The following is a 27,479-nucleotide window of genomic DNA, read 5'->3' as shown; positions in this document are numbered from 1 at the left end:
CTGTACCGGACTTCAATATCCACTACAACCGTATGGACTTACTGGACATTGGTTTCCAGCAGAAAATGACGGTTTGTAGCGATTTCCATCGCATGCACAACATTCCGGACGAGAAAAAAAAAAATTCCGGACGAGATAGCGAGACGTGGATTGTTATCGGAAGCAAAGCGAAGGAGGCGGTGCCGGGAGCGGAAGCAAAAGCGAGGCTGCAGAGCCGGCCTGTTGACTAAGCTCAGAAAACAGCCACTCAAATCTCCACTGCCAAGCCTCTACCTCTCCAACGCCAGATCCATGTAAACAACACGGACGATTTGGAATTACCTTATTCTATTCTATAATCGGCTGGTCAGTGCTATACTCAATACTTAAGTGACTTACCCATCCAATGAGGATTCTTGTTTACAAGATGCCACATCTGAGTCGCTGACAAATCCTGAATTTCTGTAGAGATAACTGTCCAGAGATTTATAAGCACGCAGTGCTTCACCACTGAACAGCGAGGGAAAGTTAATGAGGTAATTATACACGTCCGGGTATTCCGCTGGCAGTTCAAAATCCGGTCGTGAAAACTCCGTCCGGTAAGCCATAAGGGTCACAAATCTGTAGATCGTTTATTTTAGACATATATCTAGTTATCTGTTCATTAGAAAAATGAGCCGTGTAGTCCGTCGGTTGAAATTGATCCATTCTGTACACGAGTGTAGCAGTATTCAGCGGTGTTTTTGACCGACAAGATGGCGGTTGTGTACTTTCCGGTCACGTGACTGCAAGATCTCTATACGTAAAATTCCAACAGTATAAAACGAGTACTCGGCTATACGGGTGACTAATCCCGCTCTTTTAGTAACGCTACTCAAATAAACCAGGTTTAATAATCCCTCGCTAGTTTGAACAGGAAGTCGTCGTTATTGTCGTGATGAGAGGTACACGACCTTTATCCTGGATTCCCATAAAAAGTTTAACTTGTAGCAACAGCTAATCCACAGGGATTAGCAGTCGGCACGTTTGGAAGGAGTCTCCAGTGTCTGCGGTAAATGGACATCTGGAACTAACGAGTTTCTCGGACACGGACGAAATTTTACTCGCGACAGATTGCTGTGGTTTAAAAGGAATAAAAGCCTTCATGATGTACCGTGTTTGGAAAATAATAATAAGCTTCGGTATGGTAACAGCATCCCACCACCCAGCAACTGATAGTTTTCCTATCGCAGCATGAGCCCGAGTGTGTCAGTCCTTGCTTAGTTCACAATGGTCATGCTCCGAAATACCATTGGTATTAATAGCTCTGCCAGGGTTGTTGGAGGAGGTCATGTTTTTGCCTCTGTTTGTTTGTCTGTTCCCAACATAACTCAAAAAGTAGTGAACGGATTTTGATGAAATTTCAAGGAAAAGTGAGCCGTGGACCAAGGAACAGTCTATTCGATTTTGTTGTAAATCTGAATGTGGCTTGGCGGAGGTTTGCGCTCTACCGAGTGTCCTAGTTAATACGGAAAATGCCGTCAATACTGTAATTGTAGCGCATGTATGATTTCAAATTTGCTGTAAAGAATTTTATTGGGACTTTTTTTTATCCCCCACTGGCTGAAAGGCCCGAAGGGGGATTATGTCATGGCGATGTCTGTCTGTCCCGGGAAGGGTACACCTTTCTGAAATCAACTCCTCTCGCAATTTGTGGAGGAATTTCATGAAACTTGGCAAAAGGCTTTGTTGTATGACGGCTATACGCATATTGAAATTTTGTTTAATTTGGGCAGATTTGACCAGAGTTATGCCCTTGATTTTTAACAAACTTGAGCAATTTCATCAAGGTGTGCTTGCTTTCTGAGATCAACTCCCATTACGATTTTTATCCCCCGCTGGCCGAAAGGCCCGAAGGGGGATCATGTCATGGTGATGTCCATCTGTCTGTCCATCCTGGTAAGGGTACTCACCTTCTGAAATCAACTCCTCTCACAATTTGTGGAGGAATTTCACGAAACTTGGCCGGATTCTTTGTTATATGTCAGCAATACGCATAGTGCAGTTTCGGTCAATTCAGTCGCATTTTACCAGAGTTATGGCCTGGGGGGTATTGTGCTCTCAGAGCACTCTGTTTTTTTTCAAGGATGATTTATCAAAAACTTTCCAGTTAAATGTTTAGGTAACTGAGAAAGTTTATACAGTTGGATGTAGACGCTTCAGATGTGAAATTTTGAATAGTACCTTGGTAGTTGGACAAGTGCACCCCAGGATATCGACTGTCAAAAAGCCCAAGCATGGGGTGCCCTTAATGCCCTAAACATGGTCTGGGTTGCACCTCTGACCAGGGAGACTAAGATATGAGGGCTTTTAAAGTGCCAGTTGACTCCATACTGTGTTATGGCTCAGAATCTTGGTCCTCGACTAAAGCTCAGGAAAAACCCCTGAATGGTATCTATACTCATACCACGAAGAGTCCTAAACACATCCTGGCGTGATCACTGGTCTAACCATCAGCTCTACAGCAACCTACCCTGACTCTTCTGTATCATCAGGAAATGAAGCCTTGCTCTTTGTGGTCATGTTATGCGGCTTGACCAACCTGCAGTGCAATTGTTGTTCCGTGAGCCTGATGCAAAGTGCAAGGTTGGCTGGTTGTATACCACTCTGAACATGGGACTTGAAAGGGACACAGTCCTACCGAGTGACCAACTCAAGGCGCCAATGGGCAGGCCTGGGCAAGGATGGCTCTGCAGGTCACCGGCCTGCTGGATGTCTGATGATGAAGCTAGCAAACTCAGCATTTTGCCTCTGATACCAAAAATCTTGGAACAGCTAGAGAAAAACGTATAGCTGGATACGTACAGTTTTCTAGCTATAACGCACAAAATACATTTTTGAAGTATTGTAGTTTGGGCATGCTTGGATAGAAAAATAATCAACAACAGGATGGTGTGAAGCAGCTTGATGCCAAGTGGAGTTACTCTCAACACCGTGAAGTTGATTATTTTCCAATCGCAGCATACCATGAAGTGTTTGATACCTTTTATACCACAGCAGTGATTGCCGGCGATGACGGTTTCCTAGAAATTGGTGCTTTTAATCTTGTAGAATCTACAGAACTGTCAAAGTCTTAGGCACCCTATTTTTTTTTCTCCCATACAAACTTTGTTCGGGGGTGGCACGGTGGTGTAGCCTAGTGGTTAGCGCTGTCGCCTCACAGCAAGAAGGTCCGGGTTCGAGCCCCGTGGCCGGCGAGGGCCTTTCTGTGTGGAGTTTGCATGTTCTCCGCATGGGTTTCCTCCGGGTGCTCCAGTTTCCCCCCACAGTCCAAAGACATGCAGGTTAGGCTAACTGGTGACTCTAAATTGACCGTAGGTGTGAATGTGAGTGTGAATGGTTGTCTGTGTCTATGTGTCAGCCCTGTGATGACCTGGCGACTTGTCCAGGGTGTACCCCGCCTTTCGCCCGTAGTCAGCTGGGATAGGCTCCAGCTCGCCTGCGACCCTGTAGAACAGGATAAAGCGGCTAGAGATAATGAGATGAGATGAGACAAACTTTGTTCGAGATTTTGATTTTATGACTTGTACATTATCAAGTCAGTACAAAAACATTTGAGCGTTCCAAACGTTCATTTTCCAGCACAATACTAAATGTTACAGAAGAAAAAAGTTTGTATCTGACCAGGGTATTCCACAAGAGAGCGCTTTTCAGATTAAAAATGAAAACCTAATGAAGGCTGCTGGGTTTCAGTGTTGCAGTCGAGTCACTAAACCTCGAGTCCAAGTCCAGTCTCGAGTCCCCAGTGTTCAAGTCCAAGCCATTAAAGAAAATTTTGAGTCGAGTCCGAAAACGAGACTCCAGCCGCACCATTTGACGGTGGCTGTTGCTGCCTTTATGTGAAAGCGTCTCTGCTGCTGTGTTGGACTAACGTTACTGTTTTAGTTAATAGGCTCCAGATAAAAAGCTTGTTCATCGCTCAGCAAGCCACGCCCACTATCAACAGAGAGAAGGTTAACACTAGCTAGTTCATCAGTCAGTCAGCAAGCAAGCCCCGCCTGCTATCAACAGAGCAATGAGCATAGCGTGTCGCTTCCTCCTCTGGGTCGAGTCTCGCCAAATGACGATTGAAGTTTGAGGTCGTCCCCGTCGTCTCCTCGATAGTTCTTCTACATATGGAACACGCAGCAGTGCATTTATTTATTTCCCACTGCACGAGAAGTCTGTATAAGCGACGCGGACAATCCTAGGAGCTTCTCTCCAGGCATTTTAGCGCCGTGAACGTTAGTTTGTTCCTGAACGTGATGTATACACAGGTGAATGTGGATTCTCTTGCACGACATTAGTCTGAAAATTAATGTAGATATAAATATTAAAAAAAATAATAATAATCACGAGCCCTCGTCTCCAATTTACGAGTCCGAATGCATTTAATGCTCAAGTCAAGTCGCGAGTCCTTAGAATTAGGGCACGAGTCGGAATTGAGTACTACAAGCCTGCTGGGTTTTGCTGAAAAGTTAAGAAGCGAGTGTGGCAAAGTGTCCAGAAGAACTGTGGCTGGTTCGATAAGACGCTCAGTAAAACCTACAGTTCATTTCCGAATAAAACTGCACTCGTTGTACCTGCGACTACTTTTTTTTTTTTTTTTAAAGCAAAGGGTCGTCTCATACCAAATATTGACTTTGTTTTATTTATTATGGCTTAGACCCCGTCCACACGTAGCCGGGTATCTGCTAAATCGAAGATATTTTTCTACGTTTTGGCCTGTCATCCACATGAAAACACATCAAAAACGAATATTTAAAAAAACTCCGGGCAAAGTGAAGATTTTTGAAAACTCCGTGTATGCCTTTTCGTGTAGACAGAGATAACCGGAGTTTTGCGTTTTAGAACGTCACAATCTGCGCCAAAAAAAATGACAACAAATCTGCCCTGACGTCAAACGTGCGACCTTTGTTTACTGCAGAAGCCAGATTAAGCATGGACTTAAGCTAGCCGCACACTACGGCGATCCACGCGGTACCGAACCGACCCATTTCAGAGCCGACTCCCGACAGGGCACGCACATATCCCCCGACTGTTGACGAGTGCAGTCGCGATTGAAGCGACACGTGACAACTTAATAGCTTTGTGATTGGCTATTGGATATAGTTACTGTTAAATCCAACACTTGAAGATGCTACAGGCTGAATTACACATGACACAACACGGAATATGTAGCGCACTATCTAGGCTGCATGAGCTATTATTTCCAACCTTAAATAGTGCACTTATATAGGGGAGTTAAAGCGATTTGGAATTCAGCCACACAACTTGAGCAGAGTGGCTTTCCAGCCCACTGTGTCTATGGATAAAGCTTCAGTCCATGGAATTACAGTATATACCTGCATTAGGTGCTACCAACACGTATTTCTCGCGCTAGAAATTGCGTTTAATGATGTCACGTGTTATATGCGAAAGATATGATTGGCTATTGCTAGCGACTCTCCCCGATCAGTCTGGCTCCCGATTAGTTTTTCGAATCGGCTGTGAGATGAGTCGGTACCATCAAAAACTAGTCTTTACGCCTGACTCGCGACTTCAGTTGGCTCGGTACGCTGAAAATCGGTGTAGTGTGCGGCTAGCTTAAGAGTAATGGATCGGAGTAGTGCCTTGAAAGCGTTAATTATTGTGCAGGTGCTATTTACATGTTTAATTTTAGAAGCCCAACTACTGCTCCAAGAGCACAGGCGATGTGATTAGGGGGTAGGATTTGGGGAAATAGCCATCTACAGGTTTGGAATGCTTATGAATGTGATTGAAAACGCAGATGTTCGGTTATGTGTGGAAGGGATTTTTTTCGAAGACAAGGTGGTGTGGATAAAACATTTTTATAAACGGAGGGGGGGAAAATGTTCGGTTTTAAAAATACCCGGCTACGTGTGTACATGGCATTACTGATTACCGTTTATAGTATTTTCTTTTAACGTTGAAACATTTAATTTCATTATTTTTAAGCCATTTTTGGTCTCCAGCATTTCTTTACATGTGCCGAAGACTTTTGTACAGCACTGGACGTGAAACAAGTCACAGGGACAAAACACTCACACTGGAGACTCCTTCTTCCACACAAAAAAAAAATTGCTAAAGAAAATAAACATGTAATATCAACAATTACCCTTTTTTTTTTTTTTGGCCTTATTAGTCTCGAAACTAAAATCAGTCAAACGGAGGCATTTAGGCTCATGTTCTAATCTGACATTTCACCACTCGCTCATCGGAGAGACTTTATCAGCTCTTCTAATGAACTGATAAAGAACTGATGACGCACTTGAGATGTGTGAAGGCTATAAACCGGGTGTAGCTGAGACAGTACGAGACGATGATGATGTAAACGTCACGTGTTAGGAGTTCTTCATTGGATCAGCACAAAACTGCGGACTAAAGTGCATTCGGTTTCCAAAGGAACCTGGTGTGAGGAAGCGAGGAGCGGTTTCTGACGTTTTGCGCGCTCCTCTCTCTGTCTCTCGCTGTCTCGCTCTGTGTGTGTGAGACTTCCTCTTTGGGGAAAAAAAAAATCAAGGCCAGTGTTGATCAGTTCTGTTTGTTAAGTAATGCTCGTATTATTTTCTAATATGCAAATTTATGAGGAAGTTCAACCTGTTTGCAAAACACGCAACATATCATATTTGGAGGATGCAGAAATAAAACAACCCAGAAGTCAGGGGAATAACCTGTATGCTAGTTACGCGATACTGAACGCAGTGTGCTGGTATAACAGGGAAAATACGCTTGTGTGTGTGTGTGTGTGTGTGTGCGCAAGCGCTGTAGTGCAAAAAAGGTAAATTTAACCTTTCAGAGTCACACAGCACGCTGTTGACAACCTGAATGAAGTATGGGATGAGTGTACGGTCAGGAAATTGGTCACTATATTTAGCAGCGTTCTCATTTAGTAGCAGTTAGTCACCGGGGTGGTACGTTTCCTCTCTGTAAACACACTCGCTCACTATTTCTTCTTTCATATGTCATAACTTTGCGCTCGGGTCTGATATTTGCCTGTGTGGGCGTTCTGAGCTCGTTAAACAACACCCTGTTATTGGGTCAGTCTCTTAAATGATGCAACAGACTGCATCTGAAAAGCACTTTATTTGGAACAGTGTGATCCTGACATTTCGGTTTTATCCCCCCCCCCCTCTCTCTCGGTCACTGAGGAAACAGAAGAGAAGCAGGGCTTTCCACTAAGACTCATACTAGCCAGCCATGACAAATAAGTAGCCAGCCGGGGAGGGAGGGGTAAAGACAAAATAAACTCCTGTGCATGCAGTTCCCAGGATTAAATGTATTTTCCACAGACCGTTTATTTATTCACTTTACTCAGATACAAAGTAAAATGGCAGTAAATCTTTCTTTTCTTGCATTCAACTGACAAACTGAGGTTGCAGGTCATTATAACCTGTTGAATAACAGTCAGAGCAACAAAAACGTAACCTAAAATGTACAAATAAAAATACTCTGAAATAAAAGTTAAATATCATTCAACAAAAGTCCAGAATGCTACCAGCACTTCAGAATACATTTAAATAGTTTCATCCCCATATCCGTCTTAATCATCTTCACTATCACTAGCCTAGGTCACAACCGGACGTACGATTTTTTTTTTTTTAAAGATATTTTTTGGGGCTTTTTTTCACCTTTATTGGATAGGACAGTGTAGAGATAGGAAATGAGCGGGAGAAAGAGACAGGGAGGGATCGGGAAATGACCTCGGGTCGGAATCGAACCCGGGTCCCTGGATTTATGGTATGGCGCCTTAGCCACCTGAGCCATGACGCCCCCACGGACATACGATTTTTTTGGCTGTGCGATTTTTGCCGTTTCCCAAATCGCAGCATTTTTTTTTTTTTTTTTGCTCGTGGAGAAAGACGCACGTTGGTCGCAAGTTTGTCTTGCAACCTGAAAAAAACATAAGCGCCCATAGAGTTTGTTTGACATGACAGAGAACCTCTACGGCTCGAAAATCAGCACGTGACACGTGCGCCCTCCGTGCGTTTCTTGCGTTTTTTGCACGTAGACTGGCCGTAGGAGCACGTACGGCCGGTTGTGACCTAGGCTACTATCTTCCCATTCAGGATCAGAGTCCATGCCCAGCTCAAAAAGGGCCCGACTGAGATTCTCCCCGGTGCTTGCCACACCTTTTCCCTCAACCTGCACATTTTGTCCTTCCTCTTCATCTTCTTTCTCTTCAGTGAGGTTGACTTGGATTCCGGTGCTGATGAGTGTTGGCATGCTGGCAGGGCCGTGTTAACCCTCGCTGAGGCCCTGGGCAGACACACCCCCGAGGCCCCACTCCCGCCTGTTGTCAACTGCGCTCAGCAAATTCGCCCCCTCAGGCGTGCCTGTCTAATTAGACACAGAAACTTAAATAATGACAGTGGCACAATTAGAAATACTATTGAACGATAAAACTTTATATCCATCAACACCTATTTAATCGAGAAAAAGCAAGGGTGAAATAGGCAATTGCATGGTGAAAAAATCCATCAGACATCACGGTTAACAAGTCTGGTTAACTAAAGTTTAGCCTCAAGAAGCCTTTTAATGAGTGAGTCAATGAACAACAGGCCATTATTAAAAAATGTTCTGTTTCCGGTCCACCGGCCGGGTGAGTGCCGTTTGTGCGGTTGAAATTTTTTTTTTAACGCCGGTTTTTCGACGTTTTTTTTGGGTTCGTAAATCTAAAATCGAACTGGACATTTACGCATTCCCAGGGCTTTCCACTAAGGCTCATACTAGCCAGCCATGACAAATAAGTAGCCAGCCGGGGGGGAGTAAACACAAAATAAACTCCTGTGCACGCAGTTCCCAGGATTAAATGTATTTTCCACAGTATTGCATCATGAGGCGTTCCTGGCTTGTAAATCTCTTATTTTTGCTGCATGACACATTCACGCAGCTGAGCATGCTATGAATTAACAACGACAACGGTCTGCAGTGGGGCTACACAATTACACACTCAGCAAACATTTCTCCATTTGTGTATGAAAATACACTCCAACCACTCAGTTTGGTTTCATTTACAACCAACGGTGTCTTTTGATGCCAGCACGTAATTGAACGAGAGAAGACTGGTTTACCGGAGACAAAATAAGCGTTCTCTCTGCTTCTGTTCCCTCCGACACACTACTGCCTCCGCCGAGTGCACGCGCACACCGCATGTCGGGGCTGCGGATGAGTTACTCTCCCTTGATCAACGAAGTCGGCGGGGAATTTGTGGTTATTATCGGTACAAACAGCGCGAATCACAACTTAAATGAGTGCGGTTCAGTTTGACATTATTGTCAGTCCATTAGATAAACATTTAATTTTATTAAAATCGAAAATTTAATATTTAGAGCCTGTGGGCTACAAAAGTAATAGTCATTAAAGTAGCCGGCTGGACTTAATTGTGTAGTCTGCTGTATGGCCGGCAGCCGGCGCTTGTGGAAAGCCCTGCTTCAGAAGGCGTGTCTCGGGTGCGTCTCGCGACTTTTTCTCAGTCCTAAGCAAACAAAACAGCTCCCTTTACCAATCAGAAACACCAGTTTAGTGCCAAAGGTTCAAGCTGTACAGGTTTTGGCACCTGCTCAAGACTGATGAACTATTGGTAGCAACGACAGGCCTTTTTTTTTTTTAAATAAAGTAGTTGTCATACATAGTGTTGTGTAATTTATCAAATTGAAGAGCGTGAAGATCTGAATTGAAAGCTTGTTTAATTTTGTAAATAAAAAAAAGTAACATTTTGAAAATCCAGTGGCTTTCTTCCCCCCCCTTTTTTTTTTTTAAATAAAATCTCCATTTCTGTCCGTTGTCCCAGTCAAAAACCAGCAACCGTTTTCCATTCATGAGATTTAAAAAAAAAAACAACAACCCTCAATCAGAAATTAATCAACCAAAAATAGAGATTTTAAAATTGAGTATCAATTTTAATTACAGAATTACGCCTTCTTGTAGATCACAATTCTGCACCTTGAAGGCTTCAACGCAACACATCACTGATCCATCCTTTGCGGTTAAACATAAACGCCAGACTTGAGCGCGTATGTTCACTTTAAACTGTAGACACCGAGCGTGACTAATGACGGTGGCGCTCAAATCTTTCTCCTACAGTAGCCAGTACTCTTCTAAACGAAGAAATCTATAAATATGTAATAGTAATTAGAAAAAATGTGATTTATGTAACAACAGATAGATGAGCATTGATGCATGAATCCATGGGTTTAGAAGCTCAGGCGGCAATTAAATTAAATTTTATAATTAAATTAAATTTATTATTACATTTTATTAAATTAAATAAAAGCCCATATAGAGATCTTGCAGTCACGTGACCGGAAAGTACACAACCGCCATCTTGTCGGTCAAAAACACCGCTGAATACTGCTGCACTCGTGTACAGAATGGATCAATTTCAACCGATGGACTACACGGCTCATTTTTCTAATGAACAGATAACTAGATATATGTCTAAAATAAACGATCTACAGATTTGTGACCCTTATGGCTTTCCGGACAGAGTTTTCACGACCGGATTTTGAACTGCCAGCGGAATACCCGGACGTGTATGATTACCTCATTAACTTTCCCTCGCTGTTCAGTGGTGAAGCACTGCGTGCTTATAAATCTCTGGACAGTTATCTCTACAGAAATTCAGGATTTGTCAGCGACTCGGATGTGGCATCTTGTAAACAAGAATCCTCATTGGACGGGTAAGTCACTTAAGTATTGAGTATAGCACTGACCAGCCGATTATAGAATAGAATAAGGTAATTCCAGCTGTAATTCCAAATTGTCCGTCTTGTTTACATGGATCTGGCGTTGGAGAGGTAGAGGCTTGGCAGTGGAGATTTGAGTGGCTGTTTTCTGAGCTTAGTCAACAGGCCGGCTCTGCAGCCTCGCTTTTGCTTCCACTCCCGGCGCCGCCTCCTTCGCTTTGCTTCCGATAACAATCCACGGAGACCCCGCTGGTCTCGCCATCTCTTCCGGAATGTTGTGCATGCGATGGAAATCGCTACAAACCGTCATTTTCTGCTGGAAACCAATGTCCAGTAAGTCCGTACGGTTGTAGTGGATATTGAAGTCCGGTACAGACGAACAACACGCAAAAATACACACAAAAAACATAAAAAACGTGCACAGGTAGGGAGCGCTTGTAGCCGCAGCTGTTGTAGTAGAATTGTATATAGTAGGGTTTTCCAGAAGAAAAGGTAGAAGTAAAAGCAGAAGTAGAACCAGAAGTAGAAGTAGAAGGCGGAATATGGCGTTTGACCGACAAGATGGCGTCTGTCACAATCTGGATCGGCTGTGACTTCACATGCAAGTGCTCCATATCACCATTACTTTAACATTGTTAAGAAATACCAAATATTGGACTTTGATAGCTACCAGTTGTTTCTAGATGTCTGTCTTATTTTTAAAGTTTTGAATGGACTAGCCCCTCCACCATTACAGGATTTCATAAAGAAAAAATCTTCACGAGTAAATACAAGAGCACTGACAAAAGGGGACTGTGAAGTGAAATGGCGTAGAACTAAATTCAGCCAAATGGTGGTGTCCATTAGAGGAACGCAGTCCTGGAATACACTGCCAGCTTATATCAGACTGTGTGACAACATCAACACCTTCAAAATGACCTAGCCTGGGCCCACCCATCCTAAGCGTGATGCAACACGAGGGCCTGTTGCGAGCTTAGTCTGGCCAGGCAAGCTATCTACTAGTCTAGCTAATGCGACTTCAAAGCTCTGCGAGCATTTGGTCTGGCAAAGATATTAAGCCCAACCGTTTCCCAAAGTGCGTGGTTGACCCGCCTCCCTGAAATGCCTCAGTTTGCTACTGGTCGAAGCCAGAAAAGGCTGTGACGAAGCTTAAACCAATCACATCACACTTTCCTCTGACGTATGCGACGCGACGGGGCTAACTGGTAGATTAAACTCTTACCGAAGCCGGTCGGGAGCAAGGCGAAAACGTCCTTCCTTTCAATAAATACCTCCAGGGCTGCTCTTTGCTCCGTTTTCAATGAGAACTTGCTCCATGTTCGTAATGTTTCTAGTGAATGAAGCGCTTCCGGCATAGATTCTGTAAAGAATCTATGGCTTCCGGTCGCAGTTCTACTACGTCAGTGCCTTGAACACGCCTCTACCCAGGGCCGTTGGAGATGCTCAAAGTTGATTGGCTCCCGATTTTTCGGGAGCTTGGAAGAGCTGGAGATAGCTTGCCTTGCCAGACTAAGCTCTCAACAGGCCCTCATGTTGCGTCACGCTTAGGATGGGCGGGCCCAGGCTAGCTATCTACAGCTCTTCCAAACTCCCGAAAAATCGGGAGCCAATCAACTTTGAGCATCTCCAACGGCCCTGGGTAGAGGCGTGTTCAAGGCACTGACGTAGTAGAACTGCGACCGGAAGCCATAGATTGTTTACAGAATCTGTGCCGGAAGCGCTTCATTCACTAGAAACATTACGAACATGGAGCAAGTTCTCATTGAAAACGGAGCAAAGAGCAGCCCTGGAGGTATTTATTGAAAGGAAGGACGTTTTCGCCTTGCTCCCGACCGGCTTCGGTAAGAGTTTAATCTACCAGTTAGCCCCGTCGCGTCACATACGTCAGAGGAAAGAGTGATGTGATTGGTTTAAGCTTCGTCACAGCCTTTTCTGGCTTCGACCAGTAGCAAACTGAGGCATTTCAGGGAGGCGGGTCAACCACGGGCTCTGGGAAACGGTTGGACTTAATATCTTTGCCAGACCAAATGCTCGCAGAGCTTTGAAGTCGCGTTAGCCAGACTAAAAATGACCCTTAAACAGTGGCTGAAAATAAGCCAGACTTGCTCCCATTAATGATCTTAATTTCCAGGTGTATATTGTGAACTTGGTTTTACTTTCTGTACTTTTGTATGTATTTTGTGTTTGTGATGTATGAGTATGTCTGCATGTTTTGTGATGTTGAATTGTTTGTTTTTTGTTGCTTGGTTTATGATACCTGCCTAAGGACAACAGATGAAATTTAGCAATTATGCTAACTCCGGCATATTTATATTGATGTTTTTTACTGATGTATTGATTAATGTGCAATGTCCTAATCAAATAAATGGAATGAATGAATGAATGAATTCCATATTTCAATGCAAAATCGCTAGCTGCTAAACTTGGTCTACACAGGCTGGGCACTGAAACCGTGCAAGCTCTCGCAGACTCAAAAGGGAACCCATCCTCATTTGGGCAACAACAGACAGCATGACTATAACATTAACAGTTTTAACATGAAGTCAGTTTGGTTGATGTTATAAACTCTTCATTGATGGAAACTTGAGTGCAAAACTGTTCATGACAACCGCAGTCCTGAAGTTAGCAAGTCAGTTGTAGTCCTCAGCCATAAAAGCATTACTCTAAGAGTCCAGAGCGTCCTCTAGGTGTGACCTTGAACTTTCATGAAGGTGTGCTCGACTTCTGACATCAACTCCTCTCACAATCTTTGGACGAATTTCTCGAAGCCTTGTTATATGACGGCAATACGCATATTGCGATTTTAATTTCGTTTGTGAAAATGCTCCCAGAGTTTTGACCCTTGATTTAACTAACTTTGACAATTTCTCGAGGGTGTACGTTCTTCTGAAATCAACTCCTCTTACAGTTTGTGGAGGAATTTCATGAAACTTGGTAAAAGGTTTCGTTAAATGACAGTTATACGCATATTGAAGGTTTGTTGAATTTGACCAGAGTTATGTCCTTGATTATTAACAAACTTGAGCCATTTCATCAAGGTGTGCTTGCTTTCTGAAATCAACTCCCATCACAATTTTTATCCCCCGCTGGTTGAAAGGCCCGAAGAGGGATTGTCGTTGCAATGCCCGTCCCAGGAAGGGCGCTCACCTTCTGAAATCAGCTCCTCTCACGATTTTTGGAGGAATTTCACGAAACTTGGCCGGGTTCTTTGTTATACAACCCCGATTCCAAAAAAGTCGGGACAAAGTACAAATTGTAAATAAAAACGGAATGCAATAATTTACAAATCTCAAAAACTGATATTGTATTCACAATAGAACATAGACAGCATATCAAATGTCGAAAGTGAGACATTTTGAAATTTCATGACAAATATTGGCTCATTTGAAATTTCATGACAGCAACACATCTCAAAAAAGTTGGGACGGGGCAATAAGAGGCTGGAAAAGTTAAAGGTACAAAAAAGGAACAGCTGGAGGACCAAATTGCAATTCATTAGGTCAACTGGCAATAGGTCATTAACATGACTGGGTATAAAAAGAGCATCTTGGAGTGGCAGCGGCTCTCAGAAGTAAAGATGGGAAGAGGATCACCAATCCCCCTAATTCTGCGCCGACAAATAGTGGAGCAATATCAGAAAGGAGTTCGACAGTGTAAAATTGCAAAGAGTTTGAACAGATCATCATCTACAGTGCATAATATCATCAAAAGATTCAGAGAATCTGGAAGAATCTCTGTGCGTAAGGGTCAAGGCCGGAAAACCATACTGGGTGCCCGTGATCTTCGGGCCCTTAGACGGCACTGCATCACATACAGGCATGCTTCAGTATTGGAAATCACAAAATGGGCTCAGGAATATTTCCAGAGAACATTATCTGTGAACACAATTCACCGTGCCATCCGCCGTTGCCAGCTAAAACTCTATAGTTCAAAGAAGAAGCCGCATCTAAACATGATCCAGAAGCGCAGACGTCTTCTCTGGGCCGAGGCTCATTTAAAATGGACTGTGGCAAAGTGGAAAACTGTTCTGTGGTCAGACGAATCAAAATGTGAAGTTCTTTATGGAAATCAGGGACGCCGTGTCATTCGGACTAAAGAGGAGAAGGACGACCCAAGTTGTTATCAGCGCTCAGTTCAGAAGCCTGCATCTCTGATGGTATGGGGTTGCATTAGTGCATGTGGCATGGGCAGCTTACACATCTGGAAAGACACCATCAATGCTGAAAGGTATATCCAGGTTCTAGAGCAACATATGCTCCCATCCAGACGACGTCTCTTTCAGGGAAGACCTTGCATTTTCCAACATGACGATGCCAAACCACATACTGCATCAATTACAGCATCATGGCTGCGTAGAAGAAGGGTCCTGGTACTGAACTGGCCAGCCTGCAGTCCAGATCTTTCACCCATAGAAAACATTTGGCGCATCATAAAACGGAAGATACGACAAAAAAGACCTAAGACAGTTGAGCAACTAGAATCCTACATTAGACAAGAATGGGTTAACATTCCTATCCCTAAACTTGAGCAACTTGTCTCCTCAGTCCCCAGACGTTTACAGACTGTTGTAAAGAGAAAAGGGGATGTCTCACAGTGGTAAACATGGCCTTGTCCCAACTTTTTGGAGATGTGTTGTTGTCATGAAATTTAAAATCACCTAATTTTTCTCTTTAAATGATACATTTTCTCAGTTTAAACATTTGATATGTCATCTATGTTCTATTCTGAATAAAATATGGAATGTTGAAACTTCCACATCATTGCATTCCGCTTTTATTTACAATTTGTACTTTGTCCCAACTTTTTCGGAATCGGGGTTGTACGCCGGTAATACGCATATTGCAATTTCGTTCAATTCAGTCGCATTTTACCAGAGTTATGGCCTAGCAGGGGGATATTGTGCTCTCGGTAATGTGATGGATGTAGATCTTTGGTTCATAATCTTAATTTACAGGATAATTATTGTCCATAAATAAACACACTCCTTCGTCTGCACCGATGTTTCCGTCCAAATTAATTCGCTTAACAAGTCCTGAACGTTTTATGTAGGAATGAGGTAGAAAATTTGACTTGACGTGATGTGGCATGCTGATGATAGAAATCCAGTCAGTTGGCGGTCGCTTCACGACTTTGTTCAATTAACGTCACGGTGTCATTAGTGTTAATTGACTAAATATGGAAATGAATGGAAAAAATCCATTGCTGTATCTCATCTGACATTTTTTTTTTTTTTTCTCCTCTTTCTCAGGGCGACACAGAGAAGGGTCTGGAGATGAAGAAGCTGGTACTTTCTGGGTTCCTGGCCAGTGAGGAGATCTACATCAACCAGCTCGATGCTCTGCTGCTGGTATGTATTGGCACCCTCTCCTGACAAACCTATCTATTAACTTTCTTTAACATGATTCGTGTGTGTGTGTGTGTATACCACTTCCTCTTTTGAACATTGTCAAGTCAGTTTCACTGATGTCATTTCCTGCAGCGGTGTCTGTAGTTCAAAGTTTCACATATATAATTAGAGCTTTACTATGAATCCGACCACAAGTTTAAATAATACAGTCCTGCAGCTTCGTCCTCGTTCTTAAAGCTTTTCAAATAAAGCTCAAGTGGACCAGGAGCATGGCTTCTGTCTCGAATATCTTACTTCCGCTCTGGGGAGAGCAAACCACACAAGCGCCTAGGAAATCGGTCATTAGCGCAAGACACAGGAGCTTTTACATGCAATCATTTGGACAGCAACTTCTATAGACGCAGAGGATACGATAAACCTTTCGAGAAAAGAAATGTAAATGGCTGGGATGCTAATCCGCAGCGATGCACTGTTACCCGAAGATACTCTCTGCATAGTGTCTGGATTGAATGCTGTTAAAGCTACACTGCCTTTCAGATTTTTCAAGTTCAGGTCATAAAAAGAATTTTCCCCGACGCCTAATTATTTTTGTTTGGTGGAGCGAACACTCCTGAATTCGAATCGCAGACTTCCAATTTTATTAGTTTTTTAAAAATAGAACAATTAATGAATTTAAGGCCACGTGGCCCTAAATTCTCCGCTATTTTTTTTCTGCTTCACAACGACGCAAAACAAGATGCTGCGTCGTGCATGACGTGGTGGGCTTTCACTGTTCGCACAAGGCATTGTGGGATACAAATTTGGAACAGGACAGGAAAATGGAGGATGCGAATGAAGGAAAAAGCAAAGAAAGAAAGCACAACTTTATTCATCACACACTTGGGGAAATTCCTCTCTGCATTTAACCCAGCTGAAGCAGTGAACGCACACACACGTGAGCAATGAGCACACACACACATACCCAGAGCAGTGGGCAGCCATGCTAACAGCGTCCGGGGAGCAGTTGGGAGTTCGGTGCCTCGCTCAAGGGCACCTCAGCCCAAGGCCGTCCCATATTAACCTAACCGCATGTCTTTGGACTGTGGGGGAAACCGGAGCACCCGGAGGAAACCCACGCAGAGAACATGCAAACTCCACACAGAAAGGCCCTCGCCGGCCGCTGGGCTCGAACCCAGAACCTTCTTGCTGTGAGGCGACCGTGTTAACCACTACACCACCGTGCCACCAACTCTCTTCCCCCATAGCCCCTGCGAGCGCGTGCGGGAAACCCCTCAGAATGCAGTCACGGAAAGCGAGTAAAAAAGATATCATGTTCTATACGAAGAAAAAGAAATGCAGGACCAAACTAATAAATATCGACGGTTAGGCCAAACAAAAACAATTGTTTGTCTCCTATTACGTACATGGGTAGGGATTTTTTAAATTTTTTTTTGGAAGAAATGTTTCCATGGCAGGCGGCACGGTGGTGTAGTGGTTAGCGCTGTCGCCTCACAGCAAGAAGGTCCGGGTTCGAGCCCCGTGGCCGGCGAGGGCCTTTCTGTGCGGAGTTTGCATGTTCTCCCCGTGTCCACGTGGGTTTCCTCCGGGTGCTCCGGTTTCCCCCACAGTCCAAAGACATGCAGGTTAGGTTAACTGGTGACTCTAAATTGACCGTAGGTGTGAATGTGAGTGTGAATGGTTGTCTGCGTCTATGTGTCAGCCCTGTGATGACCTGGTGACTTGTCCAGGGTGTACCCCGCCTTTCGCCCGTAGTCAGCTGGGATAGGCTCCAGCTTGCCTGCGACCCTGTAGAACAGGATAAAGCGGCTAGAGATGATATGAGATTCACAATAAAATATCCACCCTCCCGGCACTCTGTTTGAATGCATGTTTGCAGGTATTCTGTTTTCAGAAATAAACACTCAAGAACACTTTTCAAAGATTTATTTCGAACCATACACAAACTTCTCACACTGAACATGTGCGTTGAACTGTGAAGATCAGCTGTTGAATGTCCGCTTCCCATACGGCCTAGCGCAAACGTCTTTTATGCCTTTTTGAAGGCACTCGTCACGTACTTTTAAATAACTGTGTGGCAGCGGGGGCGTGGCCAAGCAGCAGTCTGGGAGTGGAGGGCGGGGTCGGGGAAGATAAGTGGCGAAGTCATCCCACCTGCTGTCGGACTGTAGCAGTTCCTGATGTGGGTGGGGCACAGAAGCACGGCAGGCGGGAGTTGATGTTTACACACCACACACACCACACACACCACACACACACACACACACACTTTATTGAGTCTTTCTTTCTTTTTCTTTCTTTCTTTCTTTCTTTCTTTCTTTCTTTCTTTCTTTCTTTCTTTCTTTCTTTCTTTCTTTCTTTCTTTCTTTCTTTCTTTCTTTCTTTCTTTCTTTCTTTCTTTCTTTCTTTCTTTCTTTCTTTCTTTCTTTCTTTCTTTCTTTCTTTCTTTCTTTCTTTCTTTCTTTCTTTCTCTCACACATGCGTTGTGGTTGGGGAGAGAGAGACCCTTTTCTCTGCTCGCTCTCTCCTTTTGTGCTCCATCCCTGTAACACACACACGCCAATTGACAGCAAGTGGAATGACTTAGCCACTTACCTTCCCCGACCCCGCCCTCCATTCCCAGACTGCTGCTTGGCCACGCCCCCACTGCCACAAACTGTTCTAAATCTTTTTCTCAGATCTGGTTCTGGACAAATGTCTGTTCTTCCGAATCCACTGCTATAGTAGGCCATTTCAACAGGATCTGCACAGTTGAGAGGCATTCTGACACCACAAACTGAGGCAAGAAAATGTTCGGGGGGGTGTTACTGGCGCCCCGCAAGAGTACTCGAACTCTGACAGCAACACCGTGAGTGCTGAGAGCAACCGATGCTTCGCGGAGATGATTTCTAGATTTACTCTAGAACTACCGGTACAAGCTAACAAATCTTCAATGCGTCTTTTTCTAGCGACATAATTTGTCTCAGACTGGGCTTGCGATGTTCAAGACGCGCGTCTTTCAGCACACAAACCACTGCCATTTTCATTGCTTCCTGTTAGAGGTAGTCACGCGCATGCGTACAATCAGCTGTTTATGATGCGAGAGACACTTGCGCTATGCATAACGTACGGACATTGGTCTATGATCAGGGATAACCACGCTGTGTGCATCGCGTTAACGTTTTGTAGACTGAGAGGGGAAGGCTCATTTAAAATGGACTGTGGCAAAGTGGAAAACTGTTCTATGGTCAGACGAATCAAAATTTGAAGTTCTTTATGGAAATCAGGGACGCCGTGTCATTCGTTCTAAAGAGGAGAAGGACGACCCAAGTTGTTATCAGCGCTCAGTTCAGAAGCCTGCATCTCTGATGGTATGGGGTTGCATTAGTGCGTGTGGCATGGGCAGCTTACACATCTGGAAAGACACCATCAATGCTGAAAGGTATATCCAGGTTCTAGAGCAACATATGCTCCCATCCAGACGACGTCTCTTTCAGGGAAGACCTTGCATTTTCCAACATGACAATGCCAAACCACATACTGCACCAATTACAGCATCATGGCTGCGTAGAAGAAGGGTCCGGGTACTGAACTGGCCAGCCTGCAGTCCAGATCTTTCACCCATAGAAAACATCTGGCGCATCATAAAACGGAAGATACGACAAAAAAGACCTAAGACAGTTGAGCAACTAGAATCCTACATTAGGCAAGAATGGGTTAACATTCCTATCCCTAAACTTGAGCAACTTGTCTCCTCAGTCCCCAGACGTTTACAGACTGTTGTAAAGAGAAAAGGGGATGTCTCACAGTGGTAAACGTGGCCTTGTCCCAACTTTTTTGAGATGTGTTGTTGTCATAAATTTAAAATCACCTAATTTTTCTCTTTAAATGATACATTTTCTCAGTTTAAACATTTGATATGTCATCTATGTTCTATTCTGAATAAAATATAGAATTTTGAAACTTCCACATCATTGCATTCCGTTTTTATTTACAATTTGCACTTTGTCCCAACTTTTTTGGAATCGTATTCGCTTATCAAATCATTGTCTAGACAGACTACGTGGTTGGCTATTTTAAGAAGGTAAATACATCAACAACTAGGACACTCGGCGAGCGCAGACCTCCGTCATGGATAATATTCAACTCTTCTACACTATACAACTCTGCAACCGTAACAACGTTGGACGCGTTTCCAAAACTGTTCGAATGATGTGCTGACATGAATGTAGATTGTAATTGGCTACGTTTTGTCACTACTGAACATGACTGCCATCTAGTGGATTTTAAGATGTATGGCATCATCGAGTGCAACTCCACAAAGGCCAAACACTGCATCTCACCGTTCGCGAAAGGCAAAATACATTCGCGGATCTACCCCGTGACTCCAATCCGCTCCAAAATTGAACAGGTTCTTCCCTGGCCAATGCTACATCCTTCCACCAAGTTTGATGGAAATTGGCTTGGTAGGTTTTGCACGGTCCTGCTTAGAGTCAGACAAACTGCATGAATGTTGCTAACAAAAGAGCATGGAGTTAACCAAAGTCAAACAGACCAACATGTCTACGAAAGAAGCCGAATGTCCGTAGGTCATGTGTAGGTAACAAGATTAAGGTTTCCTGAACGTGAGGCACGCTGCTGAATTATAGGGTCATTCCGTGCCAACTCACCTAAATTTCAGGAACTCCCCCACATCACCGTCTCAGATTTTACTCAAAAAATTCTCTAATCAAGAATCATATGTTTGTACCACACATGCAAAATATTAGCCCCCAATTATGTTGTAGTTTTGGAACTACAGGCCTTTGAAATATTGATGTCAAAACACCACGTCGAAATTGGCTCTTTCCCCAACTTCAGAGACCCATAACTTTTTATTGCAGCTATCTAGACAGTTGTGTGTGCAGATTCTTACTGAATGATACCCACTCTTTTCAAATCTGTTGCCAGAAAGCCTCTGAAGGACATACTTTTTGCATAATAGGAAGCCAAAAATGGCATTTTGGCCAAAATCGCTTAAAATTCATTAAAACTCAAAGGGGCCTAGTAGAAATATGAAACTAGTTAGATTTTTTTCCTCATTACATAGTAATTGTAGGGTTGTTATCTGTTCACAGAAACATATTTTGCGATGAAAATTATATTCCTGAATTTTTAAAATTTTTTTTAACATCTTACGTCCTTTCCGAGGGGGCTAAAATAGGGCATTTTTGCCATCTTATTTGTTAATGTGGCTAGGGGTTTAGGATCTTCTAGTTTTTTGTGAAGATGCTCTCATATAAGATGTAACTACTCCCTGATTTTTTTTAACAAACGCCCCTTGCTTCATATTTTAATAATTTTTTTTGTACATGGACAGTTTCATCATTTTTCACTTTTTTCCACATTCAGAACTCTGTAACTCTACATTGGAAAATTCCTACTAGCAGCTATTTCAGATTTACATACACTGACATACAAATTTTCATATTTTAGTAGTAGTCTGCCCAAGAAATTCATATTTTTCTTTCTATTGGGACCTAAAAACAGCTATTTGGCCAAAAATGACAAAAATGTTGACTTGATATTTTTCAAGTTCTGGAGGGAATGGGCTATTTTCCTCATAAATTAAAGATGTGGTGACTTTTTCTATCCTGGAACAAGATCTCATCACAGCTTCTGCCCAATTGCACCCACTCAGCTGGAGATGAGAAGGGTTTCTTCTGATGTGGTACCATCATCGGTAGTGGACATAGGACCTGAAACCACACCAGTTTTACAGTCCCAGTTACAGGCCCCAAGCCAAATGTCCCAATCTGCACCAAATATGTACCAGCCAGGCAAATATATTGCCTTTGTTTATGACAGAAAATGGTACATTGGAAATATTGTCACCAGAAATGAAGAAGAAAATGATGTGTATGTCAATTTCATGAGACAAGGACGAGGCAACACATTCTCATGGCCACCACAAAGCAGGAAAGATGAATGTTGGGTGCCTTTGCTTCATGTCCTTTGTGTGGTAGAGGCCCCAAACATAAAAAGTGGGGGACGCCATTACCAACTAACAGAGGATGACTTCAAACTTGTGAAAGACTTAAGTTTTAACTTATGTACTACTAGATGACAGTTTATGAGTGTCTTAGCACATCACATGAAACTGTACTGCCTGTGAATGAATTACCCATTATCACGGATGCCCATATTTGACTTTAAATTATGTACAAATCTTGTGATGTTTTTCAACATCATGATCATGGATCATTGAATGTGTTAATATGTAAATAAAACCTCATTGCTAAATGTTTTGTGCTTACACAACCTTGAAGTATATAAAAAATACTACTCCAGAATTTTGTTGTTATTTTTCTATATTTTCCAAGGATATTCAACAAAAATTGCAATTATACCTAAAATTTTCTAATTGCAAAAAATAATATACAATACAGAAAAAGTTGTTCAGGAAATGTGTATGCCTAGATTAGGTTCTTATAAGCCTTAATTTGTGTGCAAAACACCCCTTTATTATTCCCTTGTTTATTAAAAGCTGCCCAGCGTTTTTGTCATTTTTGGCCAAATAGCTGTTTTTAGGTCCCAATAGAAAGAAAAATATGAATTTCTTGGTCATACAACTACTAAAATATGAAAATTTGTGTGTCAGTGTATGTAAATCTGAAATAGCTGCTAGTAGGAATCTTCCAATTTAGAGTTACAGAGTTCTGAATGTGGAAAAAAGTGAAAAATGATGAAACTGTCCATGTACAAAAAAAATTATTAAAATATGAAGCAAGGGGCGTTTGTTAAAAAAAATCAGGGAGTAGTTACATCTTATATGAGAGCATCTTCACAAAAAATTTGAAGATCCTAAACCCCTAGCCACATGACCAAATAAGATGGCGAAAATGCCCTATTTTAGCCCCCTCGGAAAGGACGTAAGATGTTAAAATTTTTTTTGTAAATTCAGGAATTGAAATTTCATGGCAAAATATGTTTCTGTGAACAGATAACAACCCTACAAATACTATGTAGTGAGGAAAAAAATCTAACTAGCTTCATATTTCTACTATGCCCCCTAGAGTTTTAATGAATTTTATGTGATTTTGGCCAAAACGTCATTTTTGGCTTCCCATTATGCAAAAAGTATGTCCTTCAGAGGCTTTCTGACAACAGATTTGAAAAGAGTGGGTATCATTCAGTAAGAATCTGCAAACACAACTGTCTAGATAGCTGCAATAAAAAGTTATGGGTCTCTGAAGTTGGGGAAAGAGCCATTTCGTCATGTGGTATTTTGACATCAAAATTTCAAAGGCCAGTAGTTCCAAAACTACAATGAATTGGGAGCTAATATTTTGCATGTGTGGTACAAACATATGATTCTTGATTATAGAATTTTTTGAGCAAAATCTGAGACGGTGATGTGGGGACCCTTAGGTGAGTTGGCACGGAATGACCCTATAGTTCATAGCCAACAGCTTGTGATATTAGTGTTAGAGCCGATTTTGTGCACGGATTAATATTTCGAGACACGCCACAGTCTGGCAGGTTATTGCTGAATTGTCAGACTCAGACAGCAGGCCTGAAATCGTAGCTCTTCCTCCTTCCGACTTTACTCATGAGGAAGGAAATCGGTTCAGTCAATGCGTTGATGGCATCAGGCAAAACTTTATGACAGTCACAAGACTTCACGGTCAACAGCTGATGCATCCATTAGCTGCTCAGCATCATGTTTTGGTGGGAGTAGAACACTCCAGGCGAAAAAAAAAAAGATGGCTAGTTAAGACGATAATTTGATCATGATGGCACCCCAAGCAAAAAGTAAAAAAAAAAACCCCAACACATTGGTGATCTTTCCTCAATGTTATCAGAGTCACATTAGTGTCTATATATTTCCTCTCAGTGGCCCTCATTAATGAAACGAATGTATGACAGAAAGCGGTTATTTCCACGCCAAACTCGGCATTTATCTGTGTGGACGTGAGCGGAGATGGTTTAGGCTTCGAGTCGGCGCGGACGTGCAGCGCAGCCCAGTAAATCTGGCTGAGTGGAGAATTCGGTTTCATTCTGAGATCCTGCTTGTTTAGGTTTTGGGCAACTGGTGACATCCAGTAATTCTAATAACATGAAGCAGTTAATAGAAGTGGGCAAACGAACCGATTTGCAGTGTGAGATATTCGGTGCTATTGAAGTAAAAGCTTGGGCAGTCATCAGATTTCAGCACTGGAACATCTGGCTCTGTTATAAGGCAGCGTGTCCATCAGACATGACAGGGAATTTCAGGAGTGCAGGGATTTTTTTTTTTTTATTTTTTATTTTTTTGTGGACAGTAACGAGTGGTTATTAAATCATTTTTGTCTTTCAAAGCATCCAGGGTGGCGGTGTGGCAACGGGGGGGACGACGTGTGTGTGCTCTCTCTCTCGCTGTCTGTCTCTGTCTCTCTCGCTGTCTCTCTCTCTCTCTCCCTCTCTCACGGTCTCTGTCTCACTATGTCTCTCGCTGTCTGTGTCTCTCTCTCGTTGCACACTCTCTCTTTCGCTGTTGTGCTCTGTCGCTGTCTGTGTGTCTCTCTCTCTCGCTGTCGCTCTTGCTGTCTGTCTCTCTCTCACTGTCACTGTCGCACTCTCTTGTGCTCTCTCGCTGTCTGTGTCTCTCGCTGTTGCGCTCTCGCTTGCTGTCGCTGTCTGTGTGCGTCTCTCGCTGTCGCTCTTGCTGTCTCTCTCCCTCTCTCACGGTCTCTGTCTCACTATGTCTCTCGCTGTCTGTGTCTCTCTCTCGTTGTCGCACGCTCTCTCTCTTTCGCTGTTGTGCTCTGTTGCTGTCTGTGTCTCTCTCTCTTGCTGTCTGTCTCTCTCTCACTGTCACTGTCGCACTCTCTCGTGCTCTCTCGCTGTCCGTGTCTCTCGCTGTTGCTCTCTCTGTTGCGCTCTCTCTTGCTGTCGCTGTCTGTGTGCATCTCTCACTGTCGCTCTTGCTGTCTCTCTCCCTCTCTCTCCCACGGTCTCTGTCTCACTATGTCTCTCGCTGTCTGTGTCTGTCTCTCTCTCTCTCGTTGTCGCACGCTCTCTCTCTTTCGCTGTTGTGCTCTGTCGCTGTCTGTGTCTCTCTCGCTGTTGCTCTCGCTGTCTGTCTCTCTCTCACCGTCACTGTCGCACTCTCTCTCTCGTGCTCTCTCGCTGTCTGTGTCTCTCGCTGTTGCTCTCTCTGTTGTGCTCTCTCTTGCTGTCGCTGTCTGTGTGCGTCTCTCGCTGTCGCTTTTGCTGTCTCTCTCTCTCTCACTCACGGTCTCTGTCTTACTATGTCTCTCGTTGTCGCACGCTCTCTCTCTCTTTCGCTGTTGTGCTCTGTCGCTGTCTGTGTGTCTCTCTCTCTCTCGCTGTCGCTCTTGCTGTCTGTCTCTCTCTCACTGTCACTGTCGCACTCTCTCGTGCTCTCTCGCTGTCTGTGTCTCTCGCTGTTGCTCTCTCTGTTGCGCTCTCACTTGCTGTCGCTGTCTGTGTGCGTCTCTCACTGTCGCTCTTGCTGTGTCTCTCTCTCTCTCTTTTTCACGGTCTCTGTCTCACTATGTCTCTCGCTGTCTGTGTCTGTCTCTCTCTCACTGTCACTGTCGCGCTGTCTGTGTCTCTCGCTGTTGCGCTCTCTCTTGCTGTCGCTGTCTGGGTGTGTCTCTCGCTGTCGCTCTTGCTGTCTCTCTCTCTCTTTTTTAATTAAACTAGTGGAATAACAGTAATAGAAACTGATTTGTTCAGATTAAAGTCCTGGTCGGGGTAGAGGCGGATCCGGAGTCGATCCCGGGGGTGAGGTGGGAGGAACGCGAACCTGACCTCAGGATCGATATTGTGCTCGGTTGGCTATAACCCATGTACAACAAGATTTGAGTGGAATAACTGTTTTATTATCCCCCGCTGGCTGAAAGGCCCGAAGGGGGATTATGTCGTTGCGATGTCCGTCCGTCCGTCCCGGGCGAGAAACCAACGTTTCATGAATCGCACTGATTTTTATGCGAGATTGATAAACGAGGGCCAGTGTGTTTATGTACTGCATGTTGTGTGCCAGGCGTTTTGTATTTATGAAACAAGTGGACTCGCTAACACGTGCCATAAACGACTCGCACCTGCACAGGATTAAGGCACAATCCGCACGCCTGTATAAAAAGTGTGAAAACGCACTTACTTTGCGAAGTATTGAGTTGCGTTGCTGACACATTACCAAGCCTTGTTTCCTGATCCCTGATTTCCTGTTTCTCGTCTTTGATTCTGTTTGTGCCTCGCTGGACCTACTGCCCGTTTTACAATTTTGTGTGCCGTTCTGGATTGTTCGTCTTCACTTGTATTAATAAACACACCTTCTGCACTTCCATCCGTCTCCCAACCATCTCTGACAGAATACTTCACACTCCCTGATAAAGAGAAGCACATTCACCTGTTCAGGAACAAGCTAACGCTAATGGCGCTGAAACAGCCACCATCAAATGGTGCCGTTGGAGTCTTGGATTCAGCTCGGATCAGTAGTGGACTTGAACACTGGGGACTCGAGACTGGACGTGGACTCGAGGGTTAGTGACTTGACTACAACACTGACTCACTCTTACCTCAGGTTCATGTTCTTGACTGACCGGAGTGGAACCTGATGTGGTCTTGAGCGAGCGTAGCCCATTTCTCTGAAGATTGTGCATTCGGAGTTGCTTTTCTGCTTCGCACGGTTGCAAAGAGTGGTTATTAGGGTTATCGTACCCTTCCTGTCCGCTGGAACCAGTCTGGCTCCTCAGACCTGTCTCATCACCAAAGCCTACTGCTCACAGGATGGGTTTTTTTTTTGTTTTTTTGCATCATTCTGTGTAAACTCAGGAGACTGTTGTGTGTGAAAATTCCAGGAGATCGGCAGTTTCTGAAATACTCAAACCAACAGCCATGGTCAAAGTTAATGAAACGTCATTTTTTTTTTTTTTCCCCCCATTCTGATATTTGATGTGAACATTATCTGAAGCTCTTGACCTGTATGTGCGTTATGCTTGGCTGATTTGGATAGTTGCACGAATGATCGAGGTGTTCCTGTGTGTGTGTGTGTGTGTGTGTGTGTGTGTGTGTGTGTGTGTGTGTGTGTGTGATGATTCTTTTTATGCCACAAAATAGAAACTTATCTATCTGAACATATGTCCAGTTTGACTAACCGGTCGAGTGATTATTTTTGGACATGTTTAGATTGGAACAGGAAAAACTGCGTTCGACAGGAGAGGTGGGGTGGGGTGGGATGGGAAAACACCATAACACACACACACTGATTGTGACATCCTGGTTCACGCTTTCCTTCAATCAGATATGCATTACTCGCGATAAGCTACAGGATGTCCAGTAATCGGCTCAAGGAGAAATTCCGAGCTAATGTGCTTTTTGGGAACCCAGAGATGTTCCAGTAAGCAAGGAAAAAAGAAACCTGAGCGATTTGTTTGTTTGCATTTATTTATTTGGTAGCCATTGTGTACAAGCATGGGAGAGGA

At 43.6% G+C, this 27,479-nt stretch overlaps 1 protein-coding gene across 6 annotated transcripts in view; it reads left to right on the top strand.

Moving 5' to 3' along the window:
* Positions 1–27,479, top strand: part of abr (ABR activator of RhoGEF and GTPase) — a 300,438-nt gene that overhangs the window by 148,512 nt on the left and 124,447 nt on the right. For all 6 annotated transcript variants that reach the window (XM_060912269.1, XM_060912268.1, XM_060912272.1 and 3 more), the window contains exon 3: positions 15,934–16,032. In XM_060912269.1, the coding sequence (XP_060768252.1) occupies positions 15,934–16,032 (99 nt within the window). The remainder of the gene's footprint in view (positions 1–15,933; positions 16,033–27,479) is intronic.

This window comes from Neoarius graeffei, chromosome 28, assembly GCF_027579695.1.
Source record: "Neoarius graeffei isolate fNeoGra1 chromosome 28, fNeoGra1.pri, whole genome shotgun sequence".
Classification (NCBI taxonomy): Eukaryota; Metazoa; Chordata; class Actinopteri; order Siluriformes; family Ariidae; genus Neoarius; species Neoarius graeffei.
Note: the sequence above shows the minus strand (reverse complement) of the source record. Positions and strands in the feature narration are given on the sequence as shown.